Source organism: Daphnia carinata, chromosome 3, assembly GCF_022539665.2.
Source record: "Daphnia carinata strain CSIRO-1 chromosome 3, CSIRO_AGI_Dcar_HiC_V3, whole genome shotgun sequence".
Lineage (NCBI taxonomy): Eukaryota > Metazoa > Arthropoda > Branchiopoda > Diplostraca > Daphniidae > Daphnia > Daphnia carinata.
Window position 1 is genome coordinate 9,204,928 of NC_081333.1, and position 14,327 is coordinate 9,219,254.

The 14,327-nt window shown below is 38.9% G+C and overlaps 1 protein-coding gene across 1 annotated transcript; it reads left to right on the top strand.

Annotated features, from left to right (window-relative positions):
• Positions 1–1,169: 1,169 nt before the first annotated feature.
• On the top strand, positions 1,170–12,281 carry LOC130685543 (G1/S-specific cyclin-D2-like). The gene is given in 6 exon segments (XM_059494737.1): positions 1,170–1,458; positions 1,534–2,256; positions 2,566–2,787; positions 6,222–6,441; positions 10,682–10,766; positions 10,768–12,281. Coding segments are annotated over 5 exon segments (1,029 nt in total). The 5' UTR covers positions 1,170–1,458; positions 1,534–2,034; the 3' UTR covers positions 11,048–12,281.
• Positions 12,282–14,327: the final 2,046 nt, after the last annotated feature.

The following is a 14,327-nucleotide window of genomic DNA, read 5'->3' on the forward strand; positions in this document are numbered from 1 at the left end:
ACGCTTTTGAATCACTTTTGGGATTACATGGGAAAAAAAAAAGAAAAATATCGGCCATTGCGTCACGGCGACGTCGACGACGCATGGGTGATATACATTATTTGTATCGGAATTATTGATTCTTTTTTTTTTTTTCAGGAGTTTTTCTCTTTTCCCCCCTCTACGAAGGGGACAACAACAACAAGGAAGTAGGGAAATGTAATAAAATAAAAGAAAATGAAATACAAGAAGAAATTGTTTGGGAAAGAAAAAAAAAAGGTTCTCACCCAACTGAAAATACGCGTCCAGCGTACAGAAAAACTATCGGAGAAGGGGCGCGGCCTATTGTTGTGTCAAACACTAGGGGATGGGCTCGGTCAAAACTGGATGGCATTTTTTTTTTCTTCTTTTTATGGACTGGATATTACCGAAGTGCTGATGTGTTTTTGTATATATCGATATTTTTATATATATACGAACTATATATGGGGAATTTGATCCACGACTGACGGATTCCGGTTGCATTTCCATCCGGGACATTGAAGAAGAAGAAAAAAGGGATGGTCTTTTTGACAGTCAATCGGAAAACACATTTCAGATTTTTTAAAAACGGTTAAAGGGATCAATCGGGAATTCATAACGGGACAAGGTGACATCAATGCCCGAATAAAAGGCCATCGTCATTCATCATTTTTTTTTTGTCTTATCTCGCATCTTTATAATTTTTAAACACATTCCTCATGTACTTACAAATTGTGTGGTCCCGATTTTTTTTTCCAGGTTTCCCGGTGAGCGGATGGAAGGCTGGAACAAATAAACCCCGCCGTGAAAAAAGTCGTCGCAGGCATCCCGTGATAGCTCTCCATCATGTTACAGGAAGAATCTCTTTTCATCCAGTTTGAACCGTACACAACTTTCTTTTCTTTCTCAACGAAAAAAAAAATCATAGTAGAAAAAAAAAGGTAACATCCTAAACGTAAATGTATACAACATCATTACAGTACTCAATTTCTAAAATTATTTATTAGGAAAAATTGACAGCGGTGGGAATGGCTGGATTTTTCCAGACGATTCGGTCCTTTCGGATTTTTTTTTTTTTTCCAAAAAGAAAATGTTGCCAAGATTCTTACTACTTAGTGTCGTACAGTTTTTACGTTGTAGATGTCTGAGAGAGTCTATACGCGACACGATAACGATACGAACTGTCACCGTCCATCAGCCAAAGAAGCAGCGGCTCCTTCAGTGTACACACACACGCTGAATGGGGGGCCCCCCACGCAATAAGTGCTTGAGGGGGGGTTTCGTCTTCCTCCTCTCCGATAACCCACGTGGTTTGTCGTCGACTACAGGGAATTTGAAAATTTATTAAAGAGAAGTCTCAGCTCCTTCACGGCTTCAGCCGAACATTTTCGGAATCAAAGATCGGAATTTTAGCTATTTTCGATCTTCACGCCTTCCACCTTTTTTCATTTCTTACAGGTATTTTTTCTAAGGTCTTCAAAGACTTTTAGAAAAATATGTTCTATGTAATTTTCTTACCCTTTTTTTTTCTAGATATTCTGAATTTTTTCGAGAGAAAAAGTGGACATTCAAAGAATCAAAAAATTTCGGGAAAAAGATGGCCGCTGACTGAAATTTAGGAAAAGAAAAAAACAAAACCTTTCGAGGATAAGCGAAAGAGGAGAATGGCGAAAGGGAGGGTGGCAAAATTGTATAACCTGTGGGTTTTTTTCGAGTTTTCCTATTCTCCTAGCGGAAATCGGTGGAACTATAAGACCTATACCATCTGTGTGTGTACAGGGGGGGGGGGGGGTAACCTTTTTTTTGGGACGGGGGGGCGCTCAACAACGTGGTCGTGTATGTGTCTCAGTGGGCTCAGTTGTGTCTGGACTCGTACGTCGAACGGGTCTCTCCAAAAAAACGTGGTAGTTTCATTTTGTTCTCGTGGCCTCAGTGTTTTGTGAGTGACGTCTTAACACACACACACATACATTTAAAAAAAACAAAACTCTTTGGATTACACGTCAACGGTGAAACATTCTAAAAAAAAACAAAATGTCAATGATGTCGAATGAATTGCTGCTGTGCGCGGATGCGTGTCCGGAAGTGATGCCAGTTGCTGCCAGAGATCCTGCCATAATGAGGGATCGACGTGTCTTGCAACAATTGCTCGGTCTGGAAATGTTTTCCGTTCCATCGAACGATTATTTTGCACCGCCCAGCACATCCGAGTTGCAGCCGTACATGCGTCGTGTCGTAACCACCTGGATGCTAGAGGTTAGCCTATTTCATCAAATTTCTACGAAAAAAACAAAACAAAAAGCTAACGACTTTTCCAAGGCCTTACCCCCAAGTTCTTTTGACCTTGTTTTCTTTCGAAAGTTGGCCTTTTAAAAAAGTGGATTGACCTTTTTTTCTTCTTCTTCAATGGGGAAACCATTTTTTTTTTTGCTCATCCACACCCCTTAAGTGTCCCTTTAAATCGCAAGTACTTAGTGAAATACTGGAAAATAACGGGGGTATGAAGAGGCGATTTTTTTTTTTTGCTTAAACTGCAATCCTTTAAACAATAAATGATTTAAACAGGTGACTGAGGAGCAAAACTGCGAAGAACAGGTCTTTCCTCTGGCCGTCAATTTGCTGGATCGTTTCTTGGCTCTAGAAGCCTCCGTTCTTCAACGGTGCCAACTCCAATTGCTCGGCTGCGTCTGCCTCTTGACGGCCAGCAAGTTGCGCCAGTGCCGGCCCATCGGCGTCGATCTCCTCGTCTACTACACCGATTACAGCGTGACTCCAGCCGAGATCAGGGTAAGTCAAAAAAACTTAATCACTTTAAACTTCTAAGAAATGTTGTTTATTTGTCTTTTTGTTTTATCTCTTATCTTTATTGACGTCGTACCTTACGTTAAAAAAAAAACCTTGTGCCAACCGACTTTCTTTGATAACGAATTTTCGTGACCACCCTGGTCAGTCTTTTATTTTTTTTTTTTTGAATGAAAGGGAGGTGTCGAAAAGGCTCTGTCACTTGACCTTTTTCACGGTCCAGTAGAAATATAATGGGGGTAGCTAGAAGAAGAAGAAAAAACACACACAAAATAATACTTGTCACTCTTTAAAGAAGTGAGGGGAGGTCTTCATTTTTTTTTTTCCATGTGTCAAAAATAAAAGAAATGACACGTTTCGGCAACGTTTCCTTTTTTTTTTCCTACCACCCCCACCCGAAAAAAAGTCTTTTGACCTCTTAAAAAGTTGCCGAAATGGACACATGAGTTTACCATCCATTTTTTTTTAAAGGGGATGATCAAGAGTTTTTGGGAGGGTCATTCACAAGAAAGAAAAGTTGTTGCCTCCTTGAAAAAATTTCATGTGAGAAAAATGTTGTGTTTGCGCTGGTTGACTCCTTGACCCAAGAGAGGGGGGGGGGACACAAGTAACAGGTTTGTTTATACACTGGGTTACCATGCACCCCCGACTCTTTGTTAGAACGGACAACTGGAGGAAGAAAAGGGACTCGTTGGAATGTTGTTTTAAAAGTTTAAACAATTGCCCCTAAAGGCGATACTTATTTTATTTATCTCTTTATAGTAGTAGCACTGGTACTCTCTCTATATATACATGAAAATATTTTATTAGTTTAAAAAAAAAAACGTACCAGCGCCAGTTGACCCATAGTTTTTCTGTATACTTAAAAACAAAAAAATTCCCACCCACTTTTCTTGGTTTGGAGGTCGCAAAGGTTAAACAAAAAGGGCTAATAAAAAAAAAAGGAAAAGTTTATTAACGCGGATACTGCTCCGTTGAATGGTGTAAAAAAGAAAAGTTTGAAACAAAAGAGAAACGGTCGGCTTCGATTTATTTTAAGGAGGCGGTAGTAGTTAAACGTCTAATATAACTTTTTTGTTGAAGCTTGTGTGACGACTTCCTCTTGTTTAAAATGGCAGCGGCGTGCTTGACCATTAACGGCCATTCGAAATGTTCAGTCATCATCGTCCCTTCTTTTACGACATATTTTCACAAAAAAAAAATGTTTAAAGAAAAAGCGAATACTTGTAAGTGATTCCGGTGGGTGCGCAAAACAAGAGCGAAAAATAGCATGGGAAATGGAGAACTTCCGCCGATGTTTGTTCAATGAACTGGACCCTTCAGACAAGCTTTTTGAATTACCCGAAATCTGGTTTCTCTGGCTTCAAAAGCAAACAACAACAGACCCTCAAAAGATATACGAGACGTTTTAAATTATCTTTTTTTCCCTTCAGATTCTACATGCCTTCTTCTTTAACGTGTCAACTCGTGTGTTAGTATAAAGAAAAGTTTTACGGGGAGGGTGAGGAGGGATGTTATTATATACACATGAGGCGGAAAAACGAGACGGGAAATGATGTAGCGGATCAGTTCCGCTCCGGCTGTTTTCGAATCTTGCGAATTTGTAGGGAAATATTTTTCAGACATGTTTTTTTTTTTTTTTTTTTCAAAGAGGACAATAAAGAAAAGGGTTGCAAGATCATTACTCGTGGTTGCAACTTGTAATAAAAGATGTTTGCCTGATCGCAAAAGTGTTGTATTATACAATCATTCATGGAAATGGTATACTGTCACGTTCAGAATTTTCCTACCTGTTTTTTTTTTTTTTTTGTCATGAGGCTGCCGACCTTTTAATCCGTTTTTTTTTTTGTAAAAGAAAACTGGTCATACAAAGAAAAAGGAATTTTATATTTCTACATTCCGTCCAGTCACTTTAGGGTCATTTGTCGTTAAGAAAATTATTCTTTTTAAAAGGGGAGTAAAAAAAAATGCGATAGGTTTCTGGACATTCTCTTTCCCACACGTAATCGATCCCTGCTGTGTTATAATTTCATTTCGAAAGTTGTCGACTCGACGTGAGAGGCTCGTTTGAAAGATGGTCGAAAAAAAATAGAGGGGTCTTACGAATTGGAAATTGGGTCTAATGAGCCGCTCAGTGGGGGTGGGTTTTTTTTTTTTTAAAGAAAAATTCTTGTCGGCACCTTCGTACCTTTTCGAACAAGCCCCCGAAACACCATTTTTTCTTGAATTTGATTTCATTTAAAAACTAGGAAGAAGCGCGTTTTTTTTTCCGAGGCCAACAATGATGAAATCAGGTATGCAGACGTATTGGCGCGCACCTGTCAAAAAAGCCTACTGACGTCGGGGTGATTGGCATACAGCCGTGGACTTCAACTAGATGTCGTTCTATTGGGTTGTTGTTTTTCTGCACAAAAAAATAAAAGAAAATGGCTGAATGTTTTCAAGGAGGGGAGTTGTGTGTTGGAAGCAAAAAAAAAACCCGCAGTGTAATCATCTCTCAAAAGCAACCGAAAGAGGAGGTTTTTTTTTTTCCTCTTTCAAAGTCACGAAGCGCGGCAAAAAAAAAAAAATAATTCTAGCCAATGAGATTTTGTGTGTGTAGAGGTGACCACTACCATTTTGAAGAGAGGGGGGGGCCCTCCTTTGGTCAACCGGCACATTCCATTTCAGAGAGAACCAAGGAGGGGAGTTGCGCCCGTCCTCCTCCTTTTTTTTTTTTTGCAGCGTGATGGATGGTAGCCATTTTCTTTTCAGGTTCTTCAAGGATGACCTGCTAGATATCTTGCTCTATAGATGCATATCATCCAGTTCCATGTTTACACTGGCTATGTGGAACTTTCTCTTCTTGTCGTTCATACTCTCAACTCCTCCTATTTTCTTGTAGGTTTTTTTTTTGTGTTTTTTGAATTGTAATTTTACCGCACCGATTAGCCGCGCAAATTTTTTTGTTTCTAGTGTGACATTTTTTTTTTTGTTTTGAAATTGAAAAATTTTGGTTTTACCTGAAGTTTTGGAATAAATCAGTTTAGATCCGACACGGCGGGGAATGATCCCCTTTTAAGTTTTTCATAAAGAATGTACCGCTTGAAAGTCGTTTTTGAAAGTCGGTTGTCTCGTAAATTGCCCCTTTTTGTCTTTCTACTTTTTTTTTTTACTGCACAATAACAAAAGGCGATACAAGCGAAAATAGATAAAAACAAAATCAAGGAGCTAATGTTTCTTTCATCGAGGCTCCTCATGCAAAGTGAATTGACATTCTTTACTACGTTTTTGCATAGGGAAACGTTTAAATGATTCAACTGTTTTTGCAACCCATAAAAATTGTTGTCCTATTCTTCCATTTCTAAATGTATTATTTTGTGAATACTTTTTAAAAAGAAAGAAATGGGCATAAACATAAAAACGTTTTTTGAAAACAGGTTTGGGAAATGTTGCTGCTGGGCAAACTCGGCTGGGACGTGTCTGGCGTGACGGCTTTTGACTTTGTCGACCACCTGATGGAACGTATTGATTTGTCATCATCTTCTTCGAGTCAAGTCAGCAACGATCACAACGTGCTCTTGACGACAGGATCCGTCAGAGACACGGCCGCCGTCCTACGCGGCCACGCTCTCACCTACGTCAGCCTCTGTTGCACAGGTAAAACAAATCTTCATCTATTTTTGGGGTCGCTAAAGTTTAGCCGAGCGAATTAATTCGGTGCGAGCAGATGATTTTTTCCCGGCCAGCAGCTGTGTTTCATCCCCTCGTTTTTCAACTATTATTGTAATCATGAAAGTAAAGAGAGAAAAAAGCGATCTATTCAAAAAGCGTTTCGTGTGGAACACACGCACCAATAGCCCCCTCCATAGACAGATGTTTATACATTGAAGCTTCTACAGTCAAGTCCCCCCCCCCCTTAGTTTCAGGCCCCCTTCAACATTTTTTGTAATGGTTGTACACGTCCGTACGTATTGATGGATGCCCGGTTTTCGGTCATGTTTCGGTAATGGTGGGCTGTTGACTTTGGCAGATTGAATATTGAAATTTTGTTTTCCCGAATGAGAAAATTTGCGTAAGAAAATTGTTTGCCTAACCTGAGAAAGAGCATCGACGTTGTTGTGCAATCGGAAAAGGTGGGGGGGAGCTGCTGCGATTATGAACAAGATGAATGTGTTCACACACCACCTGTTGGAAAACAAAGAATTTCGCTTTAATAAAAATTTTGGGGACCATCTTCGAAGGTGTGTAATGTGTGCCCAGCAGCGGCGGAAATGCCACATTAGCGCTGAGGCGCCGCGGGAAGCTCACGCGGTCGCCCTCCCAAGAAAATTGTTTGCTTCACTTGTTTATTTGTTCTCATTTCTTCTTCTTTCTTCTTCACATTCCTCTAAACTAATTTCCCTTCCCTTTTTTTTTTTCCTCCCCTATTCTTTTTGCTCAGTCTTTGATTTTATTTTAGAAAAAGTAATAGGCCCTTCTTTTTTCTTAGAGGGGGGAGGAGTAGGCCCACATCTGTGAATGCTGTAGGCTCAAAAAAAAAACTAGGTGGTTCATTCATTGTTTCTTGAAAAGAATTGTTTGCTTGTTTTTGGCCCCGGCAGTGTTGTTATTTCCTTTATGAATGAGAAAAAAGAATATTTCTGAAGCCGCTTGGATGATGATTATAAGAAAAACGCGTAGGCCTTCTCAAATAATAACATGAGGGACCTGTTGTCTGCTAAGACACTCCCCCATTGGACTAAAAATCGGTGGAATGCGGGATGATTGTAGGCATCGTTGTGGACATTGACCATTTTTCTATTAACGCTTTTGATCTATATTTTGTGTGTGTGGAAATATCACGAAGGATGCTGGATCATGCTCTGTGAAATAACACATCATCCGTGGTTATTTTTCTTATGTAGACGAGGGGGAAGAGGAAAGAAAAAGAGGCCAAAAAAGAAACGTGAAACTCGTGGAGGATATCTTCTTCTTTTGATCGGCCTCGAACGTAGGGGGAAAAAAAAGTCTTGAAGGGGGCCGAAAAATAGGGACTGGAATGCTTTTGGGGGGGTAAGTTGGTTTTTCGGTTTAGAAGACCCATGGATTCTCTTTTTTTTTATATATTTTTCGGGGTTACCAATGAACTCAGCAGGTTTCTGTTAGTGCCCACCAGATCCTCGACACTTTGCTTCAATCATGGGGCTTGTCTGTAATTGTTCCAGTTTCTCACAGTTTTTTTTTTCTAGAACACAGAGAAAGAGAAAACCGTTTTCTTCTGTGTTTCTGAAATGGCAGTGTGTGTCAACGCGGGGAATAACGGTTTAGCAGCAGATGCTGGACTATAATGGCAGTGAATTAAAATGCCCGTGAAACGAGAAAAATCAGTTGAATAATAGCGAAAGGGGTTTGGTCTTCTGATGACAAGGGCAAGGGGAAAAAAAATGTTCCTCTTCCGGCTTTGCTTATATAATAGACATGTGTGTCGTAACGTTTTTCTTACACACACACTGGACCCCTCTCCATCTCGGAGATGGGGAGACGGGTTTCCTATCCGGAATATTTCCTATTGTGCTTTAACGTGTTTTTATTCAAAGGGAGGGATTATGTGAACTTGGCCGCGACGCTAGGCGTCGTTTTTATAACGTACAAAAGAAAAAAGAAAAAGGGGAGATTGCAAAAGATGTTGTCGAGGGATAAAACTTAGGGGAGGAAATAGGAAACAGCTGATGGGCATACGCGCGCCAGCTTACGTGTCACGTGACTGGGCGTCTTGAGGAAGATGGTTCCCGTCTTGTTCAATGAAAAAGGGCAGATGGCACTTCCTCGGATTCTTTTGAAATCGAGTTTTGCAGACGTCTCGGTCATACGCGTACTACTCGAGGAAGTGATGACAATGGCGTCTGCTGACGTAACACCTGGACAGGAGCAAAAGGTGGCCTTTCTTCACGGTAACAAAAAAAAGGGGGACAATTTCGATATTTATATTTTTGAAGGAAATATTTTTTGGGTAAGAAGAAAAACGATGAAAGGAACACAAGTTTAGGGCACGTGCCTTCAAATTTGGCGTCGAATTTTTGCGCCGGCAGATGTCAACTGCAGCAGACGGTCGTGACGTGAATTATCTGATTGTTATCTAACAATCTGCTCCATTTTATTTTTGTTTCTCTCTCTGTGCTTTTTTCCAACAGATTTCCATAGTTGGGTTTTTCACAGTTGGATTGCACTTAAATTTTTTTTTTTTTTAACGTAGTCCTTTTTTTTATTATGATTAGTGAAAAGTGGGGGGGGGCAAAGGTGAGTTGGAATTTAGTTGACTTCAAGGTTTCCGGTCCGATTTCTTTTTTCGGTTCATATCAATATTACATAGTTAAAGAACTGGAGAAGAAGGTCAAGATCCCATTCAATAACAAAACATAGAGGAAAAAAAAATACGCTCGCTACCCATCTGGTCCTGTCTTTTACCCTCCCCTACCGCCAAGGGTTCCGTCTTGAAAAAAAAAAAAAGTACTCCGACATCTTGTAAAGAAGAAAAAAAAAAGCCGGGCATGTCGTAACTCGCCTTTTGGTGTCGTGTAACCTTTTTTTTTTTTTTTTTTTTTTTAGAACTTCCAAATTAAAAAATAAAATGAGTCTAGTGGTGTTTTATCCTTTGAAGAAATAAAGAAAAAATAGAATCTGGAAAAGGAAGCCAAAAACTATTAACTGGACCAAGAATTTCCATTAAAATCTTGGTCTTGTTAAATGTGTACATTCAACTCTTTTCTCTTCCATGTCAGCGGGTGGGTGTTTTTTCTAAAGCCACGTTTGAAAATTGGGGGGTTAGAAAAATTAGAATATTTTTGAATGGGATTTTTCCTATTGCCTTTTGTATCCGGATCAAAGTGGAATGGAAGTCGTTTGTGACGACAGTCTATTGTTGTTTTTTTTTTGGAGGGGGGTAGGTTTGATGAGTATGCTATCAGTAGCGGATCCAACTCGTTTTCAAAATCTTTTTGTTTAGTCTTCGCCAACGATCGTGGGGGGAACGAATAAATTAACTCATTGCCTAAAAAGGTGAAAGTTTTTCTTTTGTTAAATTAACAAAAAATGGTGAAGTGATTATTCAAAATGGTACCAGTGACCAAAAAGACTTGAATTGCAGTGATGAATGTGATAATTATTCATCAAAAACTCTCACCTGCCCCGGGTCCGTCTGGTGACGTGTGTCTTTCATTGGCCTCCAAAAAACTGACACCTGGGCGCGAGCGTGCGCTGCTCGTTCATAACCTCCCCCCTCCCCTCCTTCTCTCTCTGGATATAATCAAATCCAACACACACACATGAAAAATAACATCAAAAAATGGTGTCTGTATAGCGACAGTATGTGTCGCCATTTTTAAAAGTCCCTCCCCTCTACACGCGCTCACTAAAAACGCATAGCGGAACTTTGGGTTCGACTTGCACCTGGATCCTCTTGCCGCTTTCTATTGTATTGAAGGAGGGGTACAAGCTCTTCTTCTTCCTTTTTCTCTTTTTTTGTCGTATTTTTAAAAATGCTTTCTGCGCTGTTGTGGCTTTGAGCACAAGAAACGAGATCAGTTTTTGTGTTGCCACTCCCGTGTGTGTGTGTGTGTGTGTGTGTGTTACGGCCATTTTTAAAAGGCCAAAGAACCTTCCGGTAGTTGCTCCCTCCTTGCACAGCTGCTTGACGTAGTAGTAGTAGTAGTATTGTATAGATAATATACGTCCCTGGATCAAAAGCAATAAGGAACTCGAAGGGATTTTTTTTTATCTTTTATTCTTTGTGCAACCAGATCGGATGTATGTCATTCCCTCCCTATATTATTATTATTTTTTTCCCCTACTTGTTAAACTGGAATTATTCAGTTCAATCTGATTCATATTTTTTTAACTGGATTTCTCTTTTCAATTATAGAAACGGATTACATGCGAGTACGGCCGTCTTTGATCGCAGCGGCTTCCATCGTTGCGGCCATCAACCGACTGGGTCTTTCCGACTCCGTCAAGCAACGAGCCATCGTGTGAGGAGCGTCTGTTGGCCGATTTAGTGGGCACTGATGTCCATCAGTTAGCTAGCTTGGTCCGGTCTGTCGAGTCCCTGATGGCAACCCAATTGGCTTCTGTCCAACAACAACAACAAGACCACCACGTTCAACAACAGCAGCAGCAACAGCAACAGCTCCCTCACGTGAAAAACAATAAAATGCAGACGACAACGAGTAGTTGGGAACTGGATGTTCAACCGGAAACCCCTACCGACATCCAGGATATCCATTTTTAATCCATTATGTTCATCACAAACGCTTCATCACACAACTCTCGACGCCCCCCTTTCCCCCTTCCAAAAAAAAAACCTGAATACTTAAAAAAAAAAAAAACACAAGTAATTAACTCGAACGAGAGAAAAAAAAAAATCATCCGACGGATGAGACAGTATTACCTGATGAGCCGTTCATTTTTTTTTTAATTAAATTTAAATTCCTAGTTTCTTTTTTTTTTTTAACTATTATAAGAAAAAAAATATTAAAACAGCAAAAAAAATAGAATATATCCAATATCATACATACAAAAACGTTTATGGCTCAAAAGTGTCATGTACAGATATAAGAATCTTAATTTTCTTTTATTTTTTTATCTCGAGAAAAAATAGTATTTAATCTGGATCTTTTTTTTTTAACAAACTAATTTTTTTAAACATAGAATTTTTAAAAAAGTGAATCCCGAAATGTTTAACCCCCCCCCCTTACTTCAAAAAGCAAAAAAAAAAAACAACAAAAAAAACAATGTAATTCCCAACAGTTCAAACAAGTGCTCGAGAGTGTGCCCTTCTAACGTTTATCGTCTGTCGTTTTACTGCTGATTGATTCCCCTCTTTTTTCCCGTTTAAATAACCATTTGAAGACTCACGTCTCACTGCCCTGCTTCCAACAGGTTGCCCGATAAAAGAAAAAAACACACACAAAAAAAAAAAAAATACCTCGTTGCCCCTCCAACTCATGTCAAGTTCAAGTAGTTTTTTTTTTTTAGTTTATAATTTTTTTTTATCCACCCCATGTGTCTAGTCGATTCGTCATCACTATACAAACCTAAACCATAAAACTTCCCATCATTGTGAAGCCGACACACGCAAGAAAAAGAAAAACGTTAATTTTTATACCTCACAAGCTTCTTCACCCCCATCCCTGTCCCGATGAGTGGTTTATCGAATCATTTTGTTGTCAACTACCGGATTAATTTTTTTTTATTGTCTTCTGTACCCGTTTTGGCTGCTACGTATGTTCCTTTTTTTTTAAAATTATCATTTGAAAACATACACACCAACATGTTCAATTCATCGAGTGAATTTTCCAACATATTTAAGAAATGTGTCATTTTGTAAACGCCCCCCCAAATGTGTGTGTCTTCTTTTCTCTGTTCGAAAGAGAAAATAAGAAACAGTTTGAATACGTTTTAAAAAAGAAAAAAAAAATACTAAAGTTGTTGTAAATACACAAATCAAAAATTTTTCCATCAAATGTGAACGGCATTTTCTGTTTTCATTCAACGACAAAATCATCCGTTATTTTAGTATGATACGGATAAAAAAAAAACAATTTCTACGGGTTCATCCATCACACAGTTTGTGCTCTACTATAAGCACCGAAATTTAAAAACAATATAAAACTATGTATTTAAAAAAAAAAAAAAAATAAGACAGTACTACTAGCGTTGGTGGCGGCACTGTTTCAGACTTTTTATTCTTCAGGACCTCCTAGTGACTTTATTTTTTTATTTCTTTTTTGACGTATTCTCCTTAAAAGAAAAAATTGTCGACCTGCTTTTATTATTTTTCCTGTATTTTTCTACCTTTCCCCTGTTTTTATTGTCTATTCTAGCAAAAAGAAAGAAAAATGGTAAACGATAGACCGGGGGGCCGACCTACCCAAATCTCGAGACATTCTCACCCCTCCTATACGCTCTTCCTTTTACTTGTTCTTTTTTTTTTTTCGTTATTTGATTCACTTGAAATGATTTTGAGAAGAATCGCCGAAGCAAATAAAAAAGCGCAACGGTTTTGGTCCAAAGCTCATGTACAGCTGGCAATTGTTTTCTTTTTTTTTTTGTCGAGCAAATAGAGGCCACCACAAGCGTTAGTCGGTGATGTTTTTATATCCTATTCGAAGTCGAACGTCAGCGTGATTGAGCCGTTCCAAGAATTCTTCACGCCGTCGCCAGCCTATCGTGACCGAAAGCAACAATAAATACACCTTCAGTCTACGTCATCGTAATAATGAAAAGGTACATTTTTTTTTGTCAATCAAAGGACATGGCAAACAACAATGTACCTTTATATTTACATAATAACAAAAAATTTCTCGACGGTTACTCTCCCAATCTACACAAGCATTGTGTCCGTTGTTCAATAGTTAAAGGCTGTACATTTTGAATGAATAAAAGCCAAATGCAATACAGAATGACAAGTTGGACTTTCTGTTACGGACTTATGATTAGAGTCATGATTAAAGCGACCAGCCAATGCCGAATGGGAAGCAGAAAAAACTGAGTTTTTGTTAACAATGATTTTCGAAATGATCAATGAATGCCTTCACAAGGTAACAACAAAGTTTCGTCTAGACCCAACAAGAATAAAAAGAGATCAAATTATTTTTAAAGAATTTCGTATTTCTAGTAGTACAAGGAACGGCTCTTTTAGGTTATTTGTGCTAGTGTTTTAATGCAGCTAGTTGTTCGTTTAATTGAATAGAAAACGTGATGCAATCGAATGGTTCGCGTCATTTTTTAATCCAGCTGTTTAATCTCTCATGGAAAATATTTACCTTATCACAATGCGGCACGACAATTGAGCGGGAGAATCATGAAGAGAAGTTCAAAACTGCAATATAACTCATATTGTTTTGGCAGCCAGTTGGATAGTTGCACAGCTGATATGACATATTCGCCCACTTTCTTGTTGTTCGATCATTGAAACAAACATGTTTTTTTTTCTACGACCTGGCGTCTTGTGGCATCCCCTTTACACGTGCTGTTGCAATGACAGCTGAAAACTCCCGAATGCCATCACGTGATTTCATTCGATATCTAATCCGAGTATGGCCATAGATTATCGCACACATAAAATGATTTATTTTGTCCTTTTGTTTACATTCTTGCACTTTGTATGTGATGTAGGTGTTTATTTGAAAACTCAAGTAATATCTTTGGACTTTGATACACGTAGAATGCTGGTTGTTGATATTTGTTCGCCAAATAGTTGTCGGCATCACAAATTCTTGAATCGCAGTGAACATGCAAACAAGGTAAAGACATTCTTTCAATTTCTCCAGTACAACATCAACAACAAAAAACCACCATATAGTGCCTCTGTAGGTTATAGTTTTTCACTGAATTGTTGTAAATATTAGATAAAAGCTATTCGGTAGTATTCTTGAGCAGACGAGTGAATAAAGGCCTGTCGACAGAGCCTCTGACTGTCGCTCAAAATGCGAAAGAATCTGTTGCTCTCTGTATGATGCCTCTGCTTTTGTATTCGCTATGTACGAGCTGCATCACGACTCTTTTTT